This window comes from Podarcis pityusensis (genome assembly GCF_964106645.2).
Source record: "Podarcis pityusensis genome assembly, chromosome: 13".
NCBI classification, from domain to species: domain Eukaryota; kingdom Metazoa; phylum Chordata; class Lepidosauria; order Squamata; family Lacertidae; genus Podarcis; species Podarcis pityusensis.
In genome coordinates, this window is record NC_138038.1 from 17,967,521 (window position 1) to 17,995,458 (window position 27,938).

At 43.2% G+C, this 27,938-nt stretch overlaps 1 protein-coding gene across 1 annotated transcript in view; it reads left to right on the forward strand.

Annotated features, from left to right (window-relative positions):
- The first annotated feature begins 7,762 nt into the window (after positions 1 to 7,762).
- The window catches only part of LASP1 (LIM and SH3 protein 1), a 49,827-nt gene continuing 29,651 nt past the window's right edge, over positions 7,763 to 27,938 (forward strand). Inside the window, exons 1-2 of the mRNA XM_080977077.1 lie at positions 7,763 to 8,142; positions 15,512 to 15,606. Of these exons, the coding sequence (XP_080833203.1) occupies positions 8,074 to 8,142; positions 15,512 to 15,606 (164 nt within the window). The 5' untranslated portion in view covers positions 7,763 to 8,073. The remainder of the gene's footprint in view (positions 8,143 to 15,511; positions 15,607 to 27,938) is intronic.

Below are 27,938 nucleotides of genomic sequence, written 5' to 3' on the forward strand. Positions count from 1 at the left end.
AGCTTATAATTTTTAAAAGTCTTGACACAAAAGGAAAATGGATTCGGAGAGAGGAGGAAATAAGCTAACTCGGGTTCATGTTCTTTCTGTTACAAGTGGTTTTAATGACCACCTTCTGGTTTGTATGTGTGTACGTATGTGTCTATGTGCATTTTGCGTTAGGGGGTTGCTTTACTACAATTTGTGTGAATTACTAGAGTTTTTATTCTTCTGGTCTCTCTAACTATTTAGTCTCTGAGTAGGAGGACAGCTGCACAGGGGAACAACCACCTTGGACACCACTTGGTGGAAAGGTAAGATACATATCTCACAAAACAAATCCATCATGTCTCTAGTTGACACACAACTAAATTACTGTACATGAACAATACCTTGCCACGTAGTACATAGCTTGTCATATTCCATCCTGCAGCTGCTGAAACACATTTCTGGAGGAACTTCAAATGGAAATTCCAGCATGAAACTGCAAAATTACAACTCCAGCTTCTCAATAAGTTGAATAATTTAGATCTGAATACAGACAACGGTTTCTTGTTCCACTGAATTTACTCAGCAGCGCTGATTGTTTTAACACCAATTCCTGTTTTGAAATGTCGTGTTCGTTTTGCATACATTTAAGCTCTGAATTGTCAATGGCAATACTCTTTATTGACATTTGTAAAGTAGTTTATGCCATAAGAGTTTTGTTGAGGCTTTAAGGATCTGCAAGACTCGAGTTGATTTTTGCAAGAATATATTTAACCTAAAGAGCAAACGCCGAGGTTTATTAAATCAACAGAGGACAGATTATTGAAGTGATCTCATCTGGAATACTGCATTCAATTCTGAATGCAACACTTTAAGGATGTAGACAACTTAAGAGAATGTGGTCAGAAGCACACAACACACAGTTAGGAAAGGGTGAAGAAAAACTGGGTACATTTGGTCTGGAGCAGGGAATGGCTGTCACATAGAATAAGTCAAACCTGTACTCTGCTGACCCAGAAAGGGAGCACTTACTCTAATGGGCTTAAGTTACAGGAGGGTAGATTTTGGCTGACCCTTTGGGGAAACTGATTGTGCACATCGTAGGTCGAGTCTGCTATGTTCAGCAAGGTTCCTCTTTACAGACATTCCTCGCCCCCACCCACAGGGCAGTGGGGAGATGCAACCGCAGGGGGCAGGGGCAGGGGTGCACCCCGAATCTCTCCCTCAGTGTGATTGTGTGGAAGACATTAAGGGGGAAAGGCTTCAGACTCTTAGGAAAGAACATGGGAAGCTACCTTGTACCAAAGTCAGATCATCAGTCCATCTAGCTTAGTACGGTTGATACTGACAGGGAGCAGCTTCTCCAGGATTTAAGACAGGGCCCTCTCCCAACCTCACAGGGACCTTCTGCGTGTATATCAAGCAGCTGCTCTACCACTGAGCCACAGCTCTCCTCAAACTTTTAAATGTTGGAGGGTATGTAGACACATTTGCACTCTGCACAAAGCAATAAGAGCGAGAACTGCAATAAGCTCTGTTCAGTTTTCTGGGAACCTTAACTTCCATGAGATCTCTTTAATTCTATAGATTCGTCTTCCCTGTTGTTTTGCCATGCCCTGTCATTCTAATGAAATTAGAATTTCCTCCTTCAAGTCTGCTGACAATACACGAAAGTGCCCGGCTGGGTCATTGTGCTGACAGAGCAGGAAGCTGTTTGCCCTTGCTCCACTCTGTGCCTTGTTTTCAGAGAAAGGCAAAAATTTGTTCTTTTAAAATGGATGGTGGTGGGAGGGGACAGTTTGAATAGCCAGAAGAAGGGCCACAATTTGCTTTGTGAGATTTCACAGTAAAGCAGAAAGCGGGCACCAGAAACCAGAAGCAGTTTTGATCCAGTGACCTCTGGGTTGGGAGAATAACACAGTTGCACTGTCCCACTCTTGGCAGAGTAGTAGTTCAGCTTCTTTCTTGATGGAGCTGTTGCCCTGGGCACTCCCAGGGCACAAGCAATGACCCAGAGAAGCAGGCTGCTGTCAACAGCACAGTAGCTAGTATTATGGTATTTGTTTTCAGAGCAGAAAACCCTGTTGTTGTTTTTGTCCTGTTGTCAGGGGTAGGTGGGCTGAGAAGCCCTTGATTCTAAGAGGGCAGGAATCTCTTATGGGAAGCGGAATCCTTTACCCTTACCCACCTTTTGCCTAAGAAACAAACAAAAACAAACAGAGCCAGTGTGGTGTAAAGTGTCAATCTAGGCCAGGGTTTGAGAGACTGGGGTTCAAATCCCTGCTCAGCCATGACCTTGGGCCAATCACAGAACTCAGCATAGCCAACTTTGCAGGGTTTTTTGTGAGGATTAGATTGAGAAAGGGAGAAAACATGTGTGCTACTTTGAGCTCCTTAGAGGAAAGTTGGTATATAAATGTAAGAGAATAAATAAATTAAATTACAAAGAACACTAAGCTTGTATGAACAGAAGCAAAATACCCATCCTACTAATAAATAAGTTTTTGGCTGGATAGCAGATAAGCATTTTATGGAGATGTGTTTCAGAGGAAATATATTTTTATCCCACTAGAGCCAAAAGATTGTGGGTACGCCCACATTACACACACTCTGTGTGTGTGTGTGTGTGCGCACGTGCGTGCGTGCATGTCTTGAAAACAGTTCAAAATTGGAACTGAGAACAGAGGGAACTGCTTCTGTAAAACACATAAAGGAGAGGAAGTAGTAGCCATAGGAGAAGACGTCCCCAAACACCCACCCTTGAAATTTCAGCAGCAGATACAACCTACGCATTTCCAAGCTTTTCTCTACTGTCATGAGGTCTAGAAACTTTGCCTTAAATGAAAAGTTACATTCTTTGTTTTCTGATACCTGTTGAAGGTGCAAAGACTAAACACAGTGCTGAGTGAATAGCCATTACGATGGGGAACACATGTAGGGATCTAAGCATATTACTTTTACTGGCAGGTAAAACCACACTAGCCAAATCCCTTCCTGCCGTACAGCTGTTAAAAACCCAGAAACACACCTTAAGGCTACAGTGATATCATGCACACTTATTTGAGAGTAAACAACATTAAAGCCACTGAATCTAGTGCAGTAGATAGCATGTGAGACTAGAACTGGGAAGGCCCAGGTACAAATCCCTGTTTAGCAATGAAGCTCACTGGGTATCCTGGGCCATGCACCATATCTTGGCGTAACCTACACCATAGGTTTGTTTTGTGAGTATATGGTGGGAATAATCATGTGTATTGCCTTGAACTCCTTAAGAGGGGATGGAATACAGTGGTACCTCAGGTTAAGAACTTAATTTGTTCCGGAGGTCCGTTCATAGCCTGAAACTGTTCTTAACCTGAAGCACCACTTTCGCTAATGGGGTCTCCTGCTGCTGCCACGCTGCCGGAGCACGATTTCTGTTCTCATCCTGAAGCAAAGTTCTTAACCCGAGGTACTATTTCTGGGTTAGCAGAGTCTGTAACCTGAAGCGTATGTAAACCAAGGTACCACTGTATAAATGTAAATGTAAGGAATAATAGTATAACACACACACGACTGTATTGTACGACTGGGAAACCTAGGTCTGTTTGGAGACTGGGGATGGAAGAAGCACAAAATGATTTGACATAGCAGATGCCTTCCTTCTCCAGGAAATACTTCTATTATTTGTTTTTATGTGTAAAAACAGTATGTTGTTGCTAAAGATGTTTCACAACCACAAATATTTCTTTTGACGTTACCAAGATGTAACACCAGAGGGTGCTAATGTCCAACATTTGCTTATGGCATCATATGTTTTGTATTATTGATTGTAAATTGTTGGGTGGTTTAATTTCTTTAAGCAAAAAAACCCACGATGGATCCAGTACACAACCAACTGGCTAGAGAATCTCCCTAACAGTCTTTTTCCATTTGTGATTCCAGGCGTCTATGCTTTCATGTCAAGAGGCATTGAAGTGGATTTGAAAACACTTGCACAGTAAAACTAGACTGGAACTCAGGGCCAACCTAGTTATAGCTTGGCTCCAGATCTGTGCTAAGTGCAAGTTTTACTGAACACAAATTGTAACTGCAGGGTCCCCAGTTCAGACCCTAATGAGGAAACCTAACATAGAAAGCTTGTTTCCAGCCTAATAATGGGTGTGTGATGTGGTCACTTACAGGGGAGGAAGCGTAGATGGGAAGAGGTTAATCATCTCCATGTACTGAGATTCCTGGAATATGCCCCCTACCATAATTAGCCTGGGTTTTTTCTTTTCTTTTGGAGCCAACCTTCTACTGAAGTCTTGTTTTCTGCAGTAGGTGAAGATAGCCAGTTCAATTCACGGTTGCTCACATTAGTGTTTACAGCCCTAAATGACTTAGACCACATATATCTGGAAGACTGCTTCCCTAAAGAACTTCTTCAGTGCTAAGAATGGCAGATGGGGCCCTCTTGGTAGCTCCACTGCCCTAGGACTTTTGGGTGTGGGGTAGGTACCCCAGAAGATGGTTCTGCATCAGTTCCTAAGTTGTAAAGTTCCTTCCCAACAGAGGTACATCTGGCACATTTATGAATAGCTTTTCTCATATGCTAAAGAACTACCTCTTAACTCTGACCTTTGACAGCTGAGATATATTGATAGGACCCTCCTTTTATTTCTCTGCTGTGAACTGTATTAACTGATTTGAATACAGTTTTATTATATTATTGTAAACCCACTCTGGAATCCTTATGGTGAAGAATCCCCTATGAGGAAAGTTGGCAGCATTTGGGGCTTTATAGTTCATAGAAATTTATAAATGGATGCATGGCATGGAAAAAGCAGGTGGAGAAAAGTTTTTCTCCCTCTCTCATAATACTAGAACTCACGGACATCCAAGGAGGCTGAACGTTGGAAGATTCGTGACAGATAAAAGAAAGTACTTCTTCATGCAGCAAATAATTAAATGATGGAGCTTGCTCCCACAGCAGGCAGTGATGGCTACCAACTTGGATGGCTTTAAAAGAGGGCTAGACAAACTCATGGAGGAAAAGGCTCTCAATAGCTGCGGCTCTGCCTCCAAGGTCAGTGGCAGTACTCCTCTGAACAGCAGTTGCTGGAAACCACTGGAGGGGAGTATATTATTGTGCTTGGGTCCTACTCACTGGTTTCCCACAGGCAGTGAGAACAGGATGCTGGACTAGATGGGTCATTGGCCTTATTCAGCAGGACTCTTCTTATGTTCTTAAGAGTGAGAAAGAGGAAATGGAATAAATAAATAAATACACCCCTTCTTCCATAGATAAGCTGTTGGCCCGATTATTTCCTTGCTATTGGATTGGTAGCTCTGGTCTTAGGTTTAGCCAATGATTTCCCCTGCACTTTTTTGTACATCTTTTGTACATTTTTAATTATATTGAAATTTTTTGTTTTGTTGTTTTTTAGTTGCCTCGGACACCTTGTGTAGATAGACCTTTAAACACATTAATAATTAAACTATGTGGAGCAGTGATGCTTTCAAGAGATATTGATAGGACAGGAAAAGGGGAGATAAAAGATTTGCAAACTCGGTATATTGGAACACTAGTGACAGACAGAAAGTTCAACACTAAATTAAAAATAAATTGCAAAAGACATCCCAACTGTACTGAAAAGACATGATTCATTTATTATTAGAGGCTTGTAGAACTAGAGGCTCACTTTTCTGGGCTTGTCCTGCCCGCTTTTCTTGGTCTGTGGTTCCTCGTTCCCCAGCAAAACTATGATCCCACAAGTAAGAAGGGGCAGTCTGGGTGCTAGAAGGTGGGCTGCAACTCTCCCTTTTCTTTATTACTTACAACTGGTTTTCCCAGAATGGAACTCACCCCTCTGGCCAATGTTGGGGTGGTCCCTAGCCCCTTCTACCCAACTTGTCTTCCAGGGTGCCTGCCTACAAAGGAATATGCCTCACTAATTCCTTGCCATGCAAAATTACATCAGGTGATTGCCAGGTGGCTATGCTCACCTACCTATCAAAGTTTGCCCCTAGGTGTCGGGGCGGGGCGGGGATATATTTACCAAGCAGGGAAAGCAGCACATCTCTGCCAGCCCCATATCTGATGTCGGGCCATAGGCTCCTCACCTCTGATATAAAAGGATTTCAGGAGTGTGAAAGCCCTCAGGCTCAGACCATGGAGAGTCACAGCAGACAACACAGGGCCCACTGACGACGACATCATCATCATCATCATCTTATTTATACCCAGCCACTCTGGGTGGCTTACAGCATATCTAAAAACATAATAAAAACATCAAGCCTTAAAAACCTCCCTATACAGGGCTGCCTTCAGATGTCTTCTAAAGGTTGTATGGTTACTTATTTCCTTGAAATCTGATGGGGAGGGTATTCCACAGGAAAGGAGCCACTACCAAGAAGGCCCTCTGCCTAATTCCCTGTAACTTCACTTCTCGCAGGGAGGGAACCGCCAGAAGACGCTTGGAGCTGGACTTCAGTTGTCTGGGCTGAATGATGGGAGTGGAGACGCTCCTTCAGGTATCTTTCTTTGGCGATCACTCGTAGCCGAGTAAGATTGTCTTCCATAAACATGGTATAATGTGCGTTGGTCAGCGTGCACTGATCTACACACATAAAACCAATTTACGCATAGGCATCTTCCGTCTTGTCAATTCAATAATACTGGGCTGAGGACATGTGCCAGCCTTGAGAAATAAAGGCTGCACTGGCAACATTTCTTGCATTTCCAGAAAGCTGCACAACAGGCAGGCATTCAACAGGTGCAGACTTTCCTATTGCTTACTTGTTAACCTTTTGGCATTTTGTACCCCCCTGTTCAGCGCATTCCCAGGGCAACTGACTGAGCAAGTCCAGAATAAAATGACCTAGTCAAACATAGCCGTTCTTCTCTTCTCTTCTTTCTCCCCTGCTTTTAAAAGCCCTGGGCAGACAGCAGCAACTCAAGACGACAGGGTGGTGCCTTTACTAGAAGAGGCGGCCATTTCAACAGGTATAGCATGTCCTGCAAAGTAACACCTGCTGGAAATTCATCTCCGACCTCCTTCTTCAGGGGAGGAAAGTGAGAAAGGTAGAGATCGATGTCGTGAAGGCCGCCAGGGAAAAGAGGCGCGGTGGTGGTGGTGGTGGTAGGAAGCAGAGAGCGGACCATTATTTCAAAAACGCTGCCACCACAGAGAAACAAACGCCCGACTCCGCCTGAGGGTGTGTTTGGCCTTATTTCACCTTTTACAGCCTAGCGCCCTAGGCACGTTTTACTCGGCAGTAAACCCGCACTGCGCACGTTGGGCGGCGGCGGCGGAGGGTCGGGACGACCACAGACCCGACCTTTTGACAGGCGCTACATTCTATAGGCCATTTCTCCTCAGGAGCCATGAGTTCCACGCAGCTTACTTGGCGGCGGCGGCAGCGGGAAAGAGGAAGAAGATACGACTCAATAAAGTCCTGACGACATGGAATTAAGATTTAATTCTCCAAAGAGCCCGGCTGTGGTGGGGAACCATAAGGAGATGGGGGGGGGGGGAAGAGAGACACCACCGTCATCCCCGCCGCCGCCACCCCTACATAAGCTCCTGACAGACATTAGCCTCCTTTTCGGGTTATTCCTCCCTCTCGCGACTCGCCGCCCGCCCGCCTTTTTTCTTTTTTTTTGTGTGTTCGTTTAGTCTGGCCGTTGCTTCAGGCCACTCACGCACGCACGCACGCGCCGCAACCCCGCGCGCCATTCCCTCGCCGCCCCCACGGTTGGCTGGTGCGCGCGCGCGTCGAGGGCGGAGGCGCGTGAGGGAGCGACTGACTGACTGGGCTGGCTGGCTGGCTGGCCGCGCCCCTCCCCTCAGTCGTTTCCAGCCGTTGCCGAGGCGGCTTCTTTTCCTTCCTCTCTCTCTCTCTTTCCCTCACGCCCTCTTCCTCCTCCCGCTCGCTTCTGCGTTACAAGCCTCGCCACGGGCGCAGTTTTCCAGGCAGCCGGGGCCAACTCCCACCGCCGCCGCCTTCCGCGGGGGTCTCTCTCCCCTCACCCCTATTTTTTTTTCCCTAGTTCCCTCCCTTCCTCACACGCGCAGGCATTTCTCTCCCCTTCCTCCACACACACTCACACACACACACGCTTTCCTCCTCGCCTCGGCCGCCATGAACCCCAGCTGTGCCCGCTGCGGCAAGATCGTGTACCCGACCGAGAAGGTGAACTGCCTCGACAAGGTGGGTGCTGCTGCCGGGGTGAGGAGGCGGCGGCGGCGGCGACCGTTGAGCGGGCGGGGCTGCGAATCAGCGGAGGGGCTGAGGGCAAACTGAACTGGGGGTGCTGGTTCCCCCCACACACACACACTTGCGTTTGTGGGGCGGGCTTGGGGGGGTTGAAATCAGGCTCTTGGGGCGTGTCTCAAGCTGAGCTGGGGAAGGGGAGAGCAGGAGCAGTGGGGAAACAGGGAGGGTGGTGGGTGAGGCGGAAGAGGGGAAACGACCCTAGCAAAAAAGGGGGGGGGGAATCTAGGGGTGTGGTGGGTCGCGGGGAGCCTGTAGGTGTATGTCGGGGAGTGTAGAGGTCTCTTGGGGAAGACGGTCGAGTGGGCAGTCCCCAAAGTGAGGAATTGGTGGGAGGGGAGAGTCTATGGTCTGGGGGGGGGCGGGAGGAGGGTGTAAGGCACAAAAGGAAGGGGGGCGGTTTATGAATGGCTAGAGCGGAGGGGGGGGTCAGAGGGGTTGGGAATGGGAGACTAAGGGGCTGAATAAAAAGGGAGAGGGGGGGGGAAGAGTTGCTATTTGGCGGGTGGGGGGTTGGTGATTGGAGTGTAGGCCAAAGGGCATGGCAGATAAGCAGAGAGCCTGGAGGAAAGGGGGGTGTGTGTATACAGTATATGTATGTAATACACGCTCACTCACACGCACACACCCAACCCAGAAAGGTGACAATAACAGGTTGTTCACTGAAAGGAACGAGTGCAGGGATTTTTCCCTGTTTTAGGGATCAGATCCCCTTCTCTTCCGTCCTCCCCACCCATCCCGAGAATGAGTTTCTTGGCTGGTGAATTGGAGGAAGCTTTATGTGGATGCCCAGAGGGTGCTAGTAATGACAAGGAGGCAACTTTGAAAGGTGTTGAGGAGGATATAAAAGGTATTAGAGAGTGTGGTGTATTGCCTGCAAGGTGTGATGAGGAGCAACCTGGGTTTAGCGGCTGCTGAAATTCAAATGTTTCATGCCATGGGGTGCACAGTAGTAATGGTTTGCAGCTTTGCAGGGAGACAGTATGGGGAATGTTTAAAGAGGGCTGTGATCTGTGGCAGCAGATTCACCCCACCCCCCTCCGGGGTTGCTAGTAGTAGACAAAGCTTGAAATAACTTGAGGAATGCAGAGATTTGGTCAGAAGTGGTGGTTAAGATATAGTTTGGGAGTGATTAGGTTAAAGTTACCAGACGTCCCTGTTTCCCGGGGACAGTCCCCGGATTTACAAAATCAGTCCTCATGCGAAATCCATTGAAGTTGAAAAGTGCCCCCGATTCATTGAAAAAAATCTGGTAACCTTAGATTAGGTATGTGTATGAGAGAGTGTGTGTGTACACAAGAGAGCAAGTTAGTCTCACTCCTAGTCTTGGTAGGTTTGACAGCTCCCATTTCCTAAAACAATGGAATAAGACTGTGGATATTTAGATACCCGTAGATAGCTTGAATCACAACAGTCTGCCTTTTGAGAAAGAATCTGGCTTTAGGGGACACATGGGAAAATGCAAAGAGCATGTGCTGTCAACACAGCAAATCACCAAAGGAGATGCATTCTTAGATCATTCATCTGGCACTCTCTTAGATTGCTTTTCTTCCTATCAGTAGTGACTGTTAGTACTCCCCAAGCCCTCTCCCTCAAATACTACAGTCTTCCCCTTTATCTGAAGGGTGTGAGCATTGAGGTAACCTAAACAAATCTGCTGTCTTGCTTTCCCCTATCTTTTCCCTTGTTTCCCTTTTTCCTTACTTGATGGTGAATTAGATTGGGAAATAAGCAAGCTATAGCTTATAGCATTTCTACCAAGTCTTCTGTCCAATAAGAGGTGGCTGTATGGCAATATTGGAGAAAAGCACCTTCTCAATTTCTCCATTAAAAAAATCTATGGAACAACTGAATGGGATGTTGGAGGTATTCCAGTTATTCCAGTTTTGACTGCTAAGGTTAAAAGACAGGAATTTCTGAGCTGTTCTCAGCTGCTTGTGTGAACCCCATTTTAAGAAGCAGTGTAAGTGCCACATCACCTCAACTTTTTTTCTGTAATGTTCTTAAACTAGTTTCTGATAAAGCCAGTAACAAAGAGAACTTCTAGTGCTTTTTATTTTCCGCAGTTACAAACACAGCTGGGTGTCTCAACAGACAAAATGAAAAGGGACTAACAAGCTATCATCTGCTTTACATTTAGATTCTGTTCCCTTGCCTCCTCCCTCCAGATGGATTGTTCAGCAGTGTTTCAGAGTTTAAAAACTTAGAATTGGTTTTATAGATTTATTTAAAGGGCAGGCTTACTCCTTTTTGCTGCTGCTGTTTGTGTTTGTTTAAGTTTTTTAATCTTTTATGCCATATTCCAAGACTGAAGAGAGACCAGATTTAGTTTTGCGAATGATTGTCAATACCAGAATAATTAGTAGTTCTTAATAAGTGTAATTAGTCTTAGTTACACTAATTATTTCTCCAACAAAATTTTGTAAGACTTAGAAAAATGTGTCCGAAAAATGCATATTTCTCAATCACATCACTCCAAATTCAAGAAATTCAACTTCCTCCCCCCCATTCCTTGTTCCCAGTCCAAAGTGACCTTAGCTGTGTAACTGCATCCATTTTCTCTTCAGAGTGGTAGGTAGGGGCAAAACTAGGCTTTATTTCAGCCAGGTCAAAGACCCAGTTTGGCACACATACAGGCTGGGAGCCTCAATGGTGCCCCTCTGGAGCCTTCACCCTGGCAAAAAAATGTGACTAGCCAGCCCACCTGCCCTGTAGCTACAGCTCTGTGGTAGGCATATCCCACCATCACTTTGCAGTAGTCTGTCAGTATACCTTTTAATTCACTTTAAACTAGATTCATTTAAATCCTAATCTGGTTTGGATATTTAAAGCAAAAGGGGCATGTGGATGAAGGAAACTTGAATTCTCACAAAAGTGCACCACTTACCTCCTTATAGCCTCTGAACCCAGGTGCTTTTTGCCAAGCCATGTTCTCTAGTATCAGACCTTAAAGGGTGTGTGTGTCAGGATAGTCAAGTACATGCAGAAGAGGGTTTATATCACCTGCGTTCCTTTCTTCTCTGTTTAAAGAAAAAATCACATCCACTTCCTGCTTTATCAAGGAATGCTGCAGGCATAGGTTGAAAGAAATAAGCCTGCTGACTGTCCTATAAAAATGTGTGTTTTTTTAACTAGATTAATACAAAATGCAGATGGGGTGATGCAAAATATTCCTACAGTCTTAAAGATGGATGTTTTGAGAAGAAGGGGTTGTTTTTAAAAGGGAGAGAAAGAATCAGAAGTCCTGGGTTATAGGCACTGTGCTATGTGTGTCTTGTATATTTCCAAATTGTGCAGCACATGGTTTGTTTACAGGTTCATCAGGATTATATTGTACCCCCTCACCTCCATACACATTCTGGACTTTTAAAAATTTCATATTCCTAGGTGCCTTAGTGAGGCATTTGGAGTTTTCCAGCTCCACACATTGTGCCTCTTTTGGAAAGAGCGGACAATATTTCCACAAGCTATAGCTACTGATTAGATATTTGTGTTCTGAGGTGGTAGAGGAGTGTCTTTTAATCCAACTGTGTGTTGCTGAAGTTCCTGCTGAGTTTCCTGGTGTGAACAATAGAAAGCAAAAAACCCCTTTTATTGAATGCAGTGAAGGGGTATAATTTGACATGCAGAATAGTCACTGGTCTAGTTTTCATTCAGAGCAAGTTGTACTAGTGCTTGCTGATAATAATAATTGAGCCAGTGTTTCAGAGAAGAATGTTTATGGGGAAATAAGAGGAGGAAAGAAACTGTCCCACCTTCACAAAAGAAGAGATTTTATCCCCCCACATACATCACTGTCCACTGTTCGGTAGTGTTTATCTCATAGTGGGGATTTGCATGGCTTTGACAAAATGCTGATAGAACTGGTGTGGAATTGAGCCTGAACGCTAAGTTCAGAACTGCTGTTTTAGATCTCTGTGCTTCAGCAAATGCAGAAACTGGCACACTGGCTCCCTTGGTCAGCATCAGAACTCAAGGCATACATCCGTGTGTTCTAATTTCAAAGCAGTAGGTCATAGGAGTTGCATTGCATATAAAATGAGTGCCAGGCTGCCGTTAAGGAGACCATAGCTGTCAACTTTTCCTTTTTCTTGCGAGGAATCCTATTCGGAATAAGGGAATTTCCCTTAAAAAGGGGGGAAAGTTGCCAGCTATGTAAGGAGACAGCATTTCTGAAGAGTTAAGGTTAACTTCCATATAACCATATATGGATCCAAATGGCAGGTGATGGTGAAATGTAGATTTGTCTTAAGTTTACTGGTTTTCCTTAGTGTGCAGACCGCTATCATATCAACTTTCCAGATATTATCTCAAGTAGCTTCAACTTACAGTACTGGTATTCCACACAAGTATTCTGTGATCTTGGTGACTTAGTTTTGGGTATAATTTCCAAGTTTCAAAAAGGTGAGGGTGAGAGGAACATTTTAATGCTGACTAGCTGTATTTCTTCAAGCATTTGCTTCCTCTGTGACTGGGGGTGGTGGTTGAATTTTAAACTATATACAGACAGAAGCTGTTGAGGATTTAAAGCATCTCTGTTAAGCTGAAGTAATGTGTGAGCACGGCCCCACACTACACTAGTTTCAGTTTTCCATTTCATGTTTAAGGTAAAGTTTAAGCCACATAGCTATTACCCAGGGATAAGCTTGTACGTGATTGCAAACTATGCATACATACTTGACAGAATGCTAATGTTAAAGGTTGAGTAGCTTTTTGTCTTGGGGCAGTATTGGAGTTGCATGCTCCTTGGTTATTATGTGCTTAGATGCAGTTTTTAGACAGCCTAAAGTCTGCATACATACTGAAGGTGGAAATGTTGTGGTTTAGAAAAGTTATTTAAGGCTCTCTGCAACCCTGCATCCTTTTGGTAATGAAAGACTTGTTATTGCCCAAAGTCTGAATTGTTGCAATAGACTACAAAAAAATGGGTACAGCTGATTTTGTCAAATCTTAAACTATTTACTTATACTAAAAAGTCTGCCAGTCTGGGGTACAAAACTTGGCAGACATTCCAGGAATGCAGTGACCCTTGCTCTCTATTGCTAATGCAGTTTTAAATATGTGTAAACATAAACGAGTCTGAAAATCTTAAGGTTTCATATATGTGCATTAGAAACTGCTAGAGGTTACATAACAGGAAGAGTTTAATAACAAGTTTTGCCTGTTAGCAACCAGAGGGGCCTGTTGAGCACAATACAGAAATTCATTTCAGCAAGAGGAATTGGCCATCAGCCATAGGTGAAGGTGCAAATCTATTGCCCTGGGCGATCAAAGTGAGACAGGCTTGCTTTGCTCGAATACTGAGTCATCTCATGCAAGGTTGTGGGCATGTTTAAGTATTGGGTGTGGTACTCTCTCATTCACACCATACCGTATTTTCAATATAATGCAGCCACCACTAAATGTTGGTTTTACAAGACTAGCAAACCTAGTCTTGGTCATTTAATGATCTTGGTCATTAAATAGAATTCTGGCATTTGCTTATTATAATATTTCTTTTAAAAGCTGAAATTTTTGCACATGAAGGAATTACAGGTCAGCTGGTAGAACCTGTGGACAGAGCAACTTAACTAGGTACAATCACATCATAAAATATAAACTTCACTTTGCATGGTATCTGATAGTTTCTACAGAAGTTTGTTCAAGTCAAGTTTTTTTAGCTCTTACAGATGAAAAGTAAAGCCAAAAAGGAGTCCCTGTGAGGTTTTTGATAGTGTGTTGGCTTAGAAGCCCCTTCTTGTACATACCTATGGACATATCTCTATTTTTCATGCTTCTAAGAAGGGGGCATAGAGAGGCATTATTGCTCAGACTTCTTGCTCTCCACCTTTAGAAATATGTTCCAACTTTTTTCTTCTTAATATCCCAGTCTGGGTTTTTTAAGATAATTTTGTTTCTGAACCATTGACTTTTCTGCATGATCGCAAACATTCACAAAATATGTTTTGGAAGGATATTGTAAAATACTTGTGATCTCGTTCATTTTCTCAGAGCATGTGAACTTCTGAAAATAATTACATCCCTTTCATCATTTAGGTGATGTGCCACTCCTGAACATGTGCATTATTTCCCACAATAGTCCACATATTCCCTTCCCCTAAGCTGTTAGTGCTGAATAACTTTCAGAACTGTCCAGAATGGTTTGTAGAATTTAGAATGTGTTTAAGATAAAACAAGTGACTTTCTGATAGTTTGCTTAGCTTGTTTGACAGAGGTGAGTAATTGCACTTCCAAGCCGTGGAAAGTGGGAGAAATTAGCATAGATTTTCAAAATGTAGAGGCATCTCTGCTCTTGCTCTCAAAATCCAGAATCTTGTAGTCAAACTGGCATGCTGCTTGGCTATAAGAGATCTCCAGCTCACCATGTGGTTGTGGAAATCTGTATTTCTACTTATTACCAGAATAGTTGCTGGTTGACAATTCTGTGTTACCTGTTCTCAGTGTGGAGCTTTTCTCCTAGTCTGCTTTTTATAAGACATAAAATATTTCATTTAGAGGAGCATCTGGGAATCAAGGCTGCTTTAGCATCAATCTTGCATGATGAGCTATCTTTCAAGACCATATGGAAAGCCTACTACAGTGGTTTCAGAGTTACTGTGAAAGGAGACCTTCCTCAGCGTATCAGGATTAGATTTCTGTGCTAAGGCCACATATGGCAACTTCCTGTTGGGGGAGGGTGGGGAGAGAACTTGCAGTCAGGTGATGAGTTGGAAATATTTCCTAAGGCTCATCATGTGCCAATATAATACAATTTTGGTTAGCGCTGACCACATTGTATAAACTGCTAATGCTTGTTTGTTGAAAAACAAATAGGTCATTGACTGAATACAAAGGAATGTTTTCCCTAGCCTGTCTTTAAACTTTAAACACAGTGTGTTTTTGGGTTGAATAAATGCTGTTGAAATGCTCTCTGGTCAAGCATTTGTCTAAACAAACCTTCATAATGGAGCAGACCAGAGCTTTCCAAACTGTGTGTCATGACACGTCAATGTGTCGGCTGCAGCGTGTAGCTGTGTTGCATGAACGCTCCCAGGGCAGGAAAGGGGTTAGTTTAACCTCTGGTTTGCTAGTAAAACTGTGTTTCTGTGTTGCGAAATGATGCATATCTAAAAAGTGTTTTACCTGAAGTTTGGAAAGCTCTGGAGGAGACAGTGCTGCAGGATACTAGAAAGAGTCTTCTTGCAGCATGCTTGATTGTAATTTCTAGAGGCTAATAGCCACTGCTGGGAATAACATTTTCCAGCTAGGAAGAAGTAGCCCACTATAAAACTTTCTACATTAACACTTGTTTCTCATGTTTTCCCAGTTTTGGCATAAAGCATGTTTCCACTGCGAGGTCTGCAAGATGACTCTCAACATGAAAAACTACAAGGGCTATGAGAAGAAGCCGTATTGCAATGCGTAAGTTGCTGGTGTTCACATTACTTTGCCCTTCTACTCTGTAAAGCTGGTTGTGTATACCTGCAAGTGAAAAGTATATTTCAAGGGGCAGTATGTATCTGGAAATCTCAATGCAATTTAGTTGTTGAATGTGGCAGGCAAGAGACACAAGGAAAGAAGCTGAGCTGATACCTGTGGAGGTATTAATCCTAATTAGTCCATCCTTTCAAAGTATCCTTCTAAACCCTTGTCAGTGACTCTGAGAGAATGGAATTTGTTATTCATTAGGAAGCTAGTGCCAACAGCATGATAGGTGACCTATTTTATTTTTCAAAAATTCTGAACTTTATCCTGACAAATTCCAGTGTGGTATACAATAATAAAAATATAGTAGTATAAACATCATATCCCACATCCTTCATAACAAAATGAAACTATAGCACAGGGGAGGGGAGTCTCCAGTCCAGATTTGGCCTGCAGTTGGACTTATTCTGGCCTTCTCTGTCCTCTCTCACCCATCACTTCTTCAGCTTGGAGCTGCATTTCCTCCCCATCAAGCTGTTTCATGTTAAACAGCTGATCTGTGCAAACAGCTTGGGGGGGGAGGGGAAGAGGGAACCAAAGAGAGAGGGAGAGTGTACCATTGCATTGGGAGGTGGGGGAGAGACTTTCTTTACAACCTCCTTTGCAAGATGTGAAATTGCAACTTCTTCCTGTGCAAGGAGATCTGCTGTAGGAAGTAAGAAACTCTAGCTACATGAAGACTTGAGCTTACACTTTGCTAATATGCAAAAAGTTCTCCATACATTTTGCAATTGTTTACATGCAATTTTTGGGATGCAATTTCATTTTGAAGTTTGAGACTTTGAATAGTTGTAAGGCAAGGTTTGAGGGACGCGGGTGGCGCTGTGGGTTAAACCACAGAGCCTAGGACTTGCTGATCAGAAGGTCAGCGGTTCGAATCCCCACGACGGGGTGAGCTCCTGTTGCTCGGTCCCTGCTCCTGCCCACCTAGCAGTTCGAAAGCACTTCAAAGTGCAAGTAGATAAATAGGTACCGCTCCGGCGGGAAGGTAAACGGCGTTTCCGTGCGCTGCTCTGGTTCGCCAGAAGCGGCTTAGTCATGCTGGCCACATGATCCGGAAGCTGTACGCCAGCTCCCTTGGCCAATAAAGCGAGATGAGCGCCGCAACCACAGAGTCGGTCACGACTGGACCTAATGGTCAGGGGTCTCTTTACCTTTACCTTAAGGCAAGGTTTGCTATTCAGCTGTACATTGTATTCTTCTGGGATCGCTGAACTTTTTTGACAGGTAAAAGGAAAGCTTTCATTCTTACAAGATTGGTTTTTTAAAAGTCTTAGGAGAAAGGGGAAGATGTAACCTGAGTGCAGTTACTAAGAATTTAATATATGTGTCTTTCCACGGGAAGTAGAATTTAATCTGTGTGAGAGTGTCAGTGATGTATGATTATGTATAGGTCTGGCTTTACCCACTATTGAAATGTGGCCTCTGACAGCTTTTCAGTGGGGTAATGTGGCCCTCCATCCCAAAAAGTTCCTCCTTTCCTGCTGTAAAGCAAGTAGAGGCAAGGCAATAAAACTAACTTAAGGCCTGGGCAAATAAATATGTCTTAGCATGGCACCGAAGGGATTGCAACAGTGACACAGTCCACAAAGTGATGTGCTCAGTGCTAGAATGTTGGTAATTTTAAGCATAGATGGATAATGCAAAAGTCATGGGATAGCAAGAAGGATATATGGATTAACTAGTGGCTGTGATTCAAGAAAAGCTCTGAAAGCAGCAGTATTTCAGAAGAGGACATGAAAGGGGAAGATCAACAGTGCCAATAGCAAAAGAACAGGAAGATGAAAATCTTCAAAACTAAGTTTGCAGTGCAAAGTAATGGAGATCATAAAAAGAGATGGCATGGAAATATTTGGGTCAAGAAAGCTGCTTCAGAAGCTTTCTGAAAAGGCTTAGGGAGGGGGAAGACTTGGGAGCAAGTCAGGGTTAGGAATTTTTGGAAAGGAGTAGAAGTTATACATAAGTGCAGGTGAAAGTATGTGGCAAGATTCTGTTCAAGAAAGTTGCCTCCAACCATTTTGAGGCTGCCCCCACACCACAGCCCATCCCGTTCACCAAATTCCCTTGAGTCCCTGTGTTGCATGCATGGGTAAGCAGGGACTGCCAGATGTAGGAGGTGGCGGAAAGTAGATTTCCACCGGTCCCATTAGCACACTTAACTCTGGATCCAGCCCAGAATAACTACATCATCTGGTCCAAAGATGAAAGCGAGATGAGAATATTGTTAAGAAGTGACAGATACATTTAAGAAACAAACAGAACATGTGATTAGCCACAGTGGTTTGCTATTATAAACATGGGTTTGAGTAAAGTCTGTGAAAATGGTGACTGCCCGCAACCCTTGACCCATGTCTGTTACTTGGCATTCTCAAGAGATGGAAAAATTAATTTTCCCCTTCATTCAGTTGTAACAAATAGAATGAAGCTGTGTTTTACCAGCAGCTTATGGCTCATTTAGACAGATCTAAATGCTTGGAAAAGCCTCATTTTCAGTGTTTTTGCTTATGCTTTCAACCGCCACTTTTGTCTGGAGATATGGGATACTCTAGTTCACAGCTGGTCTCCTGATCAAGACAGATGCTGCCTTCCCCAGGACAATTGCCATGCTCCTGGTTGTGTCACTAATAGTCAAGATGGCTGCAAGGTGACCTCCTCTCCTCCAGCTCATCACCTCCAAACCTCGGTTTTCCATTCAGCCTGCTATGCCCATGAAGGTAGCTTAGACTAGGTAAAGCTTTGTTCTTGTTCTATTCTTCTTGTTGAAAACTTCAGCAGCACTGGGGGGGAAATTTGAGTATTTAGATAGAGCAGCAGAGTACGGAGTTGTCCATTTATGGGCAGCAATTCAGGAAGTGTGTATGTGGGATAGAACTTCAAGAGAGGCTATAAGGGCACCCAGAATCCATGTCCAGAGCAAGGATATTTTAGGAGGTGGGGTGCTACTGGGTTTTTCTGAGCTTAGTTGTACCACATGCCACATTCAGTATCCATCAAGAGAGGTAACATGAATTGTTTATTCCTATGGTTCTAGATTCAGGTAGGTAGCTGTGTTGGTCTGACGCAGTCAAAATATATTTTAAAAAATTAAAAACTTGTCCAGTAGCACCCTAGAGACTGTTGCAGGAATTTATGTATAGGTTGGGGGGGGGTTGCCCCTCCAGCAGATATCATGCACATGCAGCCCACTACCAAAATCAGCACAATCTCTTTTGTGACTTTTGTGATTTGTCCCCACGAAACACTTCATCAGTTTCTTCCTATCTATTCAAAGGGCCTTTGCTGCATGATACCAAATGTAACAATTCACTGATAAATGTATCTATGTACTGGCTCACTGGGAAAACTTCAGAAATTCATATAGACATGTGAGCTCAGCTACTCAGCAGCCCCTCTGCCTGAGTGATAATCCCTGGCATCCTGATACTTGAGTGCCAGACAGGTAGCCATTCCAGAAATAACAAACCCAGATGAAGACAAAAGGGTGTAATTAACTTGGCTGGGAAACAGGGAAATGTAAATATATTTTTTGTTACACTTGATGGGTGTTTGGTGGAGGGCAAGGAGAACCATGGGGCAGGGTCCAGCATGCTCAGATTACTGCCACCAGACCTCCCCTTTCATGATGTAACCCTGATGTATGAGTGATGTAGTTTGGGGTGTATGACATGGGGATTAGCAGCTAATAAAAGTTTGGGGGCTCTTTTGTTTGGGGCTTCCATCTTGTTCCACCTTGTGGCAGGTGGGAGTCCTGTCACAACAGTCTTCAATAAAGACCAAGCCTACTGGCTGCTGTTTTGCTCTGGTATTCCTGGCTGGTGTCCTTGTTTTTTTTTGTCCAAGGGAGCCCTCAGATTTCTCCGTTAACAAGACCAGTGAAGTTTGTTCTTGGTATAAGCTTTGGTGTGCATGCAAGAACAAACTTAGTTGGTCTCTAAGGTGCTACTGGACAATTTTTATTCTTTATTTTTTGTTTATTCCTATGAATCTTTTGGTTAAAAAACAAAACAAAAACCTTCACAACTAGGGTTCAAACTTTAATGGAAAATATGATTAGGTTTCTGATTAGGTCTGCAGTATTTAATTGATTGGGACACGGGTGGCGCTGTGGGTTAAACCACAGAGCCTAGGACTTGCCGATCAGAAGGTCGGCGGTTCAAATCCCCGCAACGGGGTGAGCTCCCGTTGCTTGGTCCCTGCTCCTGCCAACCTAGCAGTTCAAAAGCACCTCAAAGTGCAAGTAGATAAATAGGTACTGCTCCGGCGGGAAGGTAAACGGCATTTCCGTGCGCTGCTCTGGTTCGCCAGAAGCGGTTTAGTCATGCTGGCCACATGACCCGGAAGCTGTATGCCGGCTTCCTCGGCCAATAAAGCGAGATGAGAGCCGCAACCCCAGAGTCGGCCACGACTGGACCTAATGGTCAGGGGTCCCTTTACCTTTACCTTTATTTAATTGATTAAAAAACACCTTGTTATTGATGTCCCCCCATTAATCAGGCAGCAGAATTAAAAGTATTGTAATAGAAGTAGTGAAAAAATATAGGTTGTAAATGCCATCTTACAAGAAATGATCCCTTTTTCTTCTCACAAGAAAAGATGGTGGCTCTTCTAAGATGGTTGCTGTTGTGACATGCATATACGCTATTTAAAACACTGTTTTTCTTAACTCTTTTTATGCATATACTTGTTTTTTCCTATTTAGTTAAACAGCATATGAATAACTTGGCTAGGATTTCTTTGACCAGGTGTGTTCCTCAGGTATGTGAGGGCAAGATTGAAAATAGACAGATACTGTATATTCTCAAAAGTCTGATATTCAGAGATAAAGAATTGCCCTTCTTTTAATTAGTGCTCATGTTTCCCTATACTCATCTCCTCTTCAGACACACTCCTCCTTACCAAAATGCAGAATTTTGCCAAATATAAAACACTAGATTTTATATAAAGTGTGTAAAATAGCAGTTTGAGACCAAACCCCCAATATATGTAGTCTTTGGCATAATATTTTGGGGGGTGGGGGGATTCCAACTATGGTCAGTGCTGGCAGAGTCTTGTACAAGGCCCTCCTTTCTAAACATCCGCCATAAAAAGTGGAATTGTACAATGAATGTCCTATCATTTTCTGTGGAGTGGGGAGGGAAAAGGCCACGTTTATGCTGGCAGGAGTAAGCTTGCTTTTTCAAACATGTCTAATACAGGCTTTCTTCTGTCCGTGCTCTGGCTTCCTGCCAGGCCGTAAGCTTATTTCTCAGTCAGAGCAGTAGGAAGAAGGCTGGGCTTCCTCTTTGCTGCCTTGATGCCATACGGCAATCTGAACATAACCTTCCAATGGCGCCTTTGCTGTGTGGTTTTGCCCTCTGAGGCTTTCCTTCATCAATGAGGTGGGGTGAACAGGGCATGTTTGCTCTGATCTCAAGGGCTTACTTCCTAGCATCTTCTGTCAATAGTGTCTTTGAAAAGCTAGATTGAATGATATACCTTGTTAGCCCCACTTTTACAAAGTTAGTGTAGCATATAAAGATGGAGCCATGAATTGGTAAGCTCCTGATTTGACTGTTGCCACTTCTGTGAATTAATTAGTATTTCTCTGACCCCTATCTGTAATATAGGGATAATTCTGGCTTACTTTACTGGGTTAATGTAAGGATTACAACAAAAATTAGAACAACAGCGTGGGTGGCGCTGTGGGTAAAACCTCAGCGCCTAGGGCTTGCCGATCACATGGTCGGCGGTTCGAATCCCCACGGCGGGGTGAGCTCCCGTCTTCGGTCCCAGCTCCTGCCCACCTAGCAGTTCAAAAGCACTCCTAAGTGCAAGTAGATAAATAGGTACCGCTTTATAGCGGGAAGGTAAACGGCGTTTCCGTGTGCTGCGCTGGTGCCGGCTCGCCAGAGCAGCTTCGTCATGCTGGCCACGTGACCCGGAAGTGTCTCCGGACAGCGCTGGCCCCCAGCCTCTTAAGTGAGATGGGCACACAACCCTAGAGTCGGACACGACTGGCCCGTACGGGTAGGGGTACCTTTACCTTTACAACAAAAATTAAAATACACTGATCAAAAACTGTATAAGCTTGACTCGGGCTTCCAGTAATGGAATTTTGCATGGTTTTAGATTGTTACCTCACTCTTCTTTGAGTGAGCTCAGAGGTGGTAATGCATGGATGTGGGCTAGCCCCCCTTGTCTTCACAACTCTGTGAGGTAACTTAAGCTGCCTGTGTGTAACTGGCCCAAGGTTACCTAGTTAACTTCATGGCTGTGTGGGCATGTGAACTCCTTGGACAGTGCTGACTCAGAACTCTCCCATCTCTAATTTTTCCATTTGAGAGATTGTATAATTCTCTCTTCTTCAGTTCAAGGATTCTTAATGTATGAAAAGAAACATCCTGCAGCAGCTCAGTTCCCTTTGCCCGCCCCCCCCCCTTCAAGCTAAGACTGATTCAAGTGTGAAGGGGAAACTTCCACAAGCCAACATTATATCTAGCTTCTCCTATTATGCTAGTGCAGTCCTAGCATAAAATGAAAGGATCATGTCCAAAGTGTTGACTATTAAGATATAAAAATGCCATGCGCTCAGATTTTTTCAGTAATTGAGTTTTATGTGACTTCATGTATACAATACTTCAGCTTTCTAGCTGTTTTGGAAGTACCTTAATTTGGAATAAATGGCTCACCCCAGTTTTGATTTCGAGACAAATAAATGTTCTGTTTTAGGTGTCATTTTACTAAGGGGTTTGGGTTACGTACATGCTGTATTGATTACATTTAAATATGCAAACCTCTGAAGGGCATGTTAGTATAAAAGTTATTACTTGTGATGAAAGAAAACACCTCCTTTAAAACTTCTGTTTTTTGTGACCCAGAACTAAAGTACAGTGGTGCCTCGCAAGACGGAAAACCCGCTAGACGAAAGGGTTTTCCGTTTTGGAGGTGCTTCGTAAAACGAATTTCCTATGGGCTTGCTTTGCAAGACGAAAATGTCTTGCGAGTTCCTGCGGTTCCCCCCCCCCTTTTTCCCAAGCCGCTAAGCCGCTTAACAGCTGATCCGCTAAGCCGCTTAACAGCTGATCCGCTAAGCCGCTTAACAGCTGATCCGCTAAGCCGCTTAACAGCTAAGCCGCTAATAGCGCTAAGCCGCTAAGCCGCTAATGGGCTTGCTTCGCAAGACGAAAAAACCGCAAGACGAAGAGACTCGCGGAATGGATTCTTTTCGTCTTGCGAGGCACCACTGTAGCTTCTGCAAAAAGTGTGTTTATAATTCCATTGATCAAAATGAGACTCTGCTGGTTTGCCAGAGGAGGCTGCAGGCTGGAGTCTGTTCCTGTTGCGATGCAGCTATGTCATAGGAGCAAGTAGGCTAGGTTTTTGCGGTTTTGACTAGTTATAATACAGTAGTGGGGAGGCGTGTAAAATCTGGCTCTTCATTTCTCACATATACATTTACTTCAGAAACAAAACATACCTTGTCACTAGTGAATGCCTCATGATATTCTACAGAGCAACAATGCACACTGTTGCACGAAAGCACACTTCATTCTCTACATCTCCAGTTTACTAGTAAGAAGAGGAAAGTTCAGAACAGAACATGATTTTTCTGCACAGAAGCAGCAAAGTTTCCTAGAGTTCTGGAACAGGCTATTGTCCGTCCACACTAAAAGGAAGTGGGTGCTGGTAATGAATTGCTTGAGTGTGGTGAATCTGGAAGGCTCACTTATGTACACTCCACTGAGCAGACCTCTTTATTTCTTGAAATGCTGTAGAATAGATGGCAGGAAGTGAGTGGCCTAGTTGCACAGTTATTTCCTCTTCCCCCTGCTTGGAAGGAAGATACGCATTCCTTTCTGCAGAACAGCTGCTTTAAAACGGTTTTTGTCTGTTTATTTGTTGCGACTTTTACTGGATGAATTAATACTATTGGATGACTACATTTCCGTGTTTCTTTCAGTAGCATCTATTTCTTGTTTCTCTGTTTTGGAAAACTAATATATGTGGTTCCTTTTAGTAGAAGCGATTTATTATTGTCATGGAGGGCGGAAATGCATGACTGGTTTGCCTCTTTGGTCTCTTTTGTTGCTGTTCTGGTGGGTCAACACACCACCCATATACTTTATCATCATTCTTAGACTCCATGTGGCTGTCCCCATGTCCTTCCCTCTGTTTTGCAGTTACAATTGCACATAGGAAGTCAAATGCTGTGGTGCTCTGTAAGATCAGCACTTTTAGGTCTTTGCTCTCTTTGGGGACATGTTCAAAGCATTTGTTTTATAATCCTCAACTGTCTAGTGCTATTTCTCTGATCTGAATATTGCAGCTTCCCTGTTGCTCTTAAAAATGGCACTGTACTGGGGAGATCTTATTACTCTGTTGTGCTGCTGGAGTGCTAAATGTTTGATGAATGCTATTGCTTGATGCATGAATAACTATTATTCAATTAGCCCCTGTCATTTGGAAGAAACCATCCCAGAAGTGATCTTTTCTTCATTTCCCTTACTAGCTTTGCTGAGAATCCAGGCTCTTCCTTCCATCAGCTATTGCTTGGCCGCAACCATTACATCAGACTGTAGTAAAGAAGGGATGCAGAGCCACTCTATCAGTACAGTGGACCCTCTGGTTATGTTACCTTCAGGTAATGTAACATTCGGGTTGCGAACGCGGCAAACTTCCAGGTTTCGCCATATGCGCAGAAGCGCTATATCGCACCGCGCACATGCGCAGAAGTGGCACCTCTAGATGCGGACTTTTCGGGGTATGGATGGACCCCTGGAATGAATTAAGTTCATAACCGGAGGGTCCATTGTACAGCTAAGAGACCAGCAGCTTTTGACTTCTGTTCTTGAACTCTTCAGTCCTAGCAGGTCATTTTAGGAACTTGTAACTAAGAACTTGAACATGGATTTACTTCTCCCCCTTCCAATCCATTTTATTTTTGTGTCAATTTTTATTATTTTTTATTTTAGATTGTAAGCCTGAGGATAGGCACTTTCTGTAGTAAACTGTAAGCTGCTCTTGGAGCTTTTTTGACTAAAGTGTGGGATGAAAATTCTTTAAATATATAAAATTGTCTTCCTCTTGGAATGATATTTTGGGAGTATCATCTCATCTTGAACCTTTCCTTTAGGTGAAGGTTGAGCCTGGATTAGTCACAAACAGCATGTATGACTTGAAATTGATTCTCACTAGAAATCAATATGGGAATTGTTCTGTTGCTGGTGGTGAATACAGGATACTTTCATTTCTAACTCAAAAAGGAAATGAATGATTCCCAAACTGAATCAGAATCTATGATTGAATTGTATGGAACTTGCAGGATGTTAAGGTTGTCAAAGACTATCTCCTGAGCTGTATACAGGACTTTCTGGAAAACTATGGCGTTTTAACACACATGTTTAGTTAAGAGTGACTATTTGAAATCTCTCCATTCATGAATCTGTGCTCCAAGTTAATCTGCTGTATTATTTATTGGATTTATATTGTACCCCCCTTCCAAATCAACCTCATAGCCTGCTTTTTCAGTTCTTGAAAGCTTTTTCTCAGAATTGCAAGCCTTCATACAAATGTCACATTTTGCAAAGCATGATGCTAATGATTTGCTTTCAGTAGAGTAGGAAGATTTTAAATAGCTGTCACTTACCTATTGTGTCTGCTTCTAGGTAACTGTAAAAAACTTGTCATATTTTCCAGTTTTGTTTTCCCTTTTAAATACAGATCTTCCAGTATACAACCCAATGTCATATCCACACCTCCAAAGTATTATAGTATGTGTGGTGTCAAGTATTTGATCAGCATGCTTCCCACCTGTTACTTTGTTTTCTTTCAACCCCTGCTTTGGAGCCTGCCTTCAAGAATTTAGGACAATGGATGATATTATTATTTATTTGACTTATTAGTTGCTTTTTTGCAACTTACAAAGGAGTTGCTGGTAGCACAGTATTATATAAACTAAGATTGATCACAAGCACCTGCAGTAAAGATAAAGGTGGAAATGGCAGAACTTTCATATTTAATTTTTTATCTAAAAGCTTTCTAAAGTTTCATGTGGAAATACATTTTAGTAATGAGGGTTGAAGTGCATCACATTTTTAGAAAAGGCCTCAAACTTTTTGCATTGTTGTTAAGCCCCTCTACTCAACATATTTTCCCCAAATTTTGCACACTCTCAGATTAATTTTCTCCATTAAAGAGTTCCTCCTCAGTGTTCTGAAATGTGTGCAAGCCAGTTTGTGACTTAAGGAATTAATACAGTACAGTGGTACCTCGGGTTAAGTACTTAATTCGTTCCGGAGGTCCGTTCTTAACCTGAAACTGTTCTTAACCTGAAGCACCACTTTAGCTAATGGGGCCTCCTGCTGCCACTGCACCTTACTACCTTTTGATACATTATAAAAGTGTGCCAGTTTCATCTCTTTATCTTGTGGGGGGGGGGAAATGTAGGTATACTTTCATAACTAGCTTACTCAATAGAAAGTGAGCAATACAAATTCTCCCCCCCCCCCCGCCGCCCCTTGCTATGAGGTAGCAAGAAGTAGAATCTACAAAGGCTGAAGGTGGACATTTGCTAAGTGATAGCAGATGATAGGGGAGGGTTTTGGGTTTTTTAGGAATGACATAAGTATGGAAGTGAAGGCCACATTTGTCTGGTAGAACTAAGAGGTAGGAGCCACAAAAATGGCTTATGTTATAGGAGACCACATCACTTGCTAATTAAAACATTTAAAATAGCTGCAGTGCATTTACTGCAGTTCTTGTGTCTTGAGTTCTTGTGCAGATGAGATTTGCTTCTGCCTTATTCTAAGCATTTGTATTTATGCTAGCTATTCAAGAGTTACATGGCCACTCTTATTCATATTATGAAGGAGAATCTAAACTTTTCCTCCTTTACATTTGGACTCATTTTCTGTCTCTTGCTTAGTAATTATGGTAGCAATATACATTTTCCACAGAGCAGATTTCAACAACTGGTTCTGCCAAAATAACTTGCTGCTGTTCACTTGGGCCTCTTACTGAAAGTGGCTGGTTTTGGGTTTCCCCCCAAATATTTAGTCTTCTGGTCCTGATTCCAAAAATTCATTGCTAATGCCAGTACTTAAGTATCTTTTGAGAAACTGAAATCTATGTGGACATGCTGCATTTAGTAAGAAAGTATCTTTGCTCTAGTCTAGCTCATAGGTAGACAAACTAAGGCCCGGGGGCCAGATCCAGCCCAATCGCCTTCTCAATCCAGCCTGCGGACGGTCCAGGAATCAGCATGTTTTTACATGAGTAGAATGTGTGCTTTTGTTTAAAATGCATCTCTGGGTTATTTGTGGGGCATAGGAATTTGTCCCCCCCCCTTCAAAATATAGTCTGGCCCCCCACAAGGTCTGAGGGACAGTGGACCAGCCCCCTGCTGAAAAAGTTGGCTGACCCCTGCTCTAGCTGTTAGGTCAACCACTGACAATGTTCCTACTGTAAGGATGAATTTCCACAGTGACTGTTCACTGTTAAATCCATTACGCTGCCACGTGGATTCAAGTAGTGATTCCAAACAACCCTGCAATATGTGAAACATTTAGCATTCAGAATAATTTTTTTAATTATGAGGTAGTATCAGACCCTTACCCTTATTGTTTCCTTCAGTAGTTTATGGGACTATGCCAACCTGATATGTACAGGTAACAATTAAATGCTGGTGAAATTGGGTGTTTTTGATGCAGAAGTTATTTAGAGAATAGAAAACTAAGTTTAAACATGAATGTTTTAATTCCTGATTCTGATAAGCCAAGTCTGTGGTTGTGAAATTTTCCCTTGCATTACACTGCAAATACTCTTCAACTGCAATTATTGGCAGCGATACTAGGATTTCAAGTACCAGCTCCCAGAACTGAATTGTACATCTCTTTAGAATGCTAACAGATCTCTTTGGGGAGTTTGTGTGTTTGCCTGTTCGTTTGTTTTTTAAAAAAATTCTTCTGCACCAAAACACGTGGCCACTACTGGGAACCCCCTTCTGGAACACAAGCACTGGAAGTGGTTGCCATGGCAAGCTAAGAAATTTGGCTCTTCATAGCAGCAACATAAAGCTCACTGCACAACCATAAATGTTCCAGTGTGTCTGTCTATAGTCTGTATCTTTAGTAAGTTTTTTTAAAAAAACAAACAGGTTTGAATGAACATCTGGTAGCTGCCTTCCATAGAATCTTTTCTCATTGACAAGCAAATACTGACAGTTAAAATGTCCTGATGAAACCTATATTTCCTCTCTTATTTGTCCCTTTTACTCTGTTATTGCTGGCTTC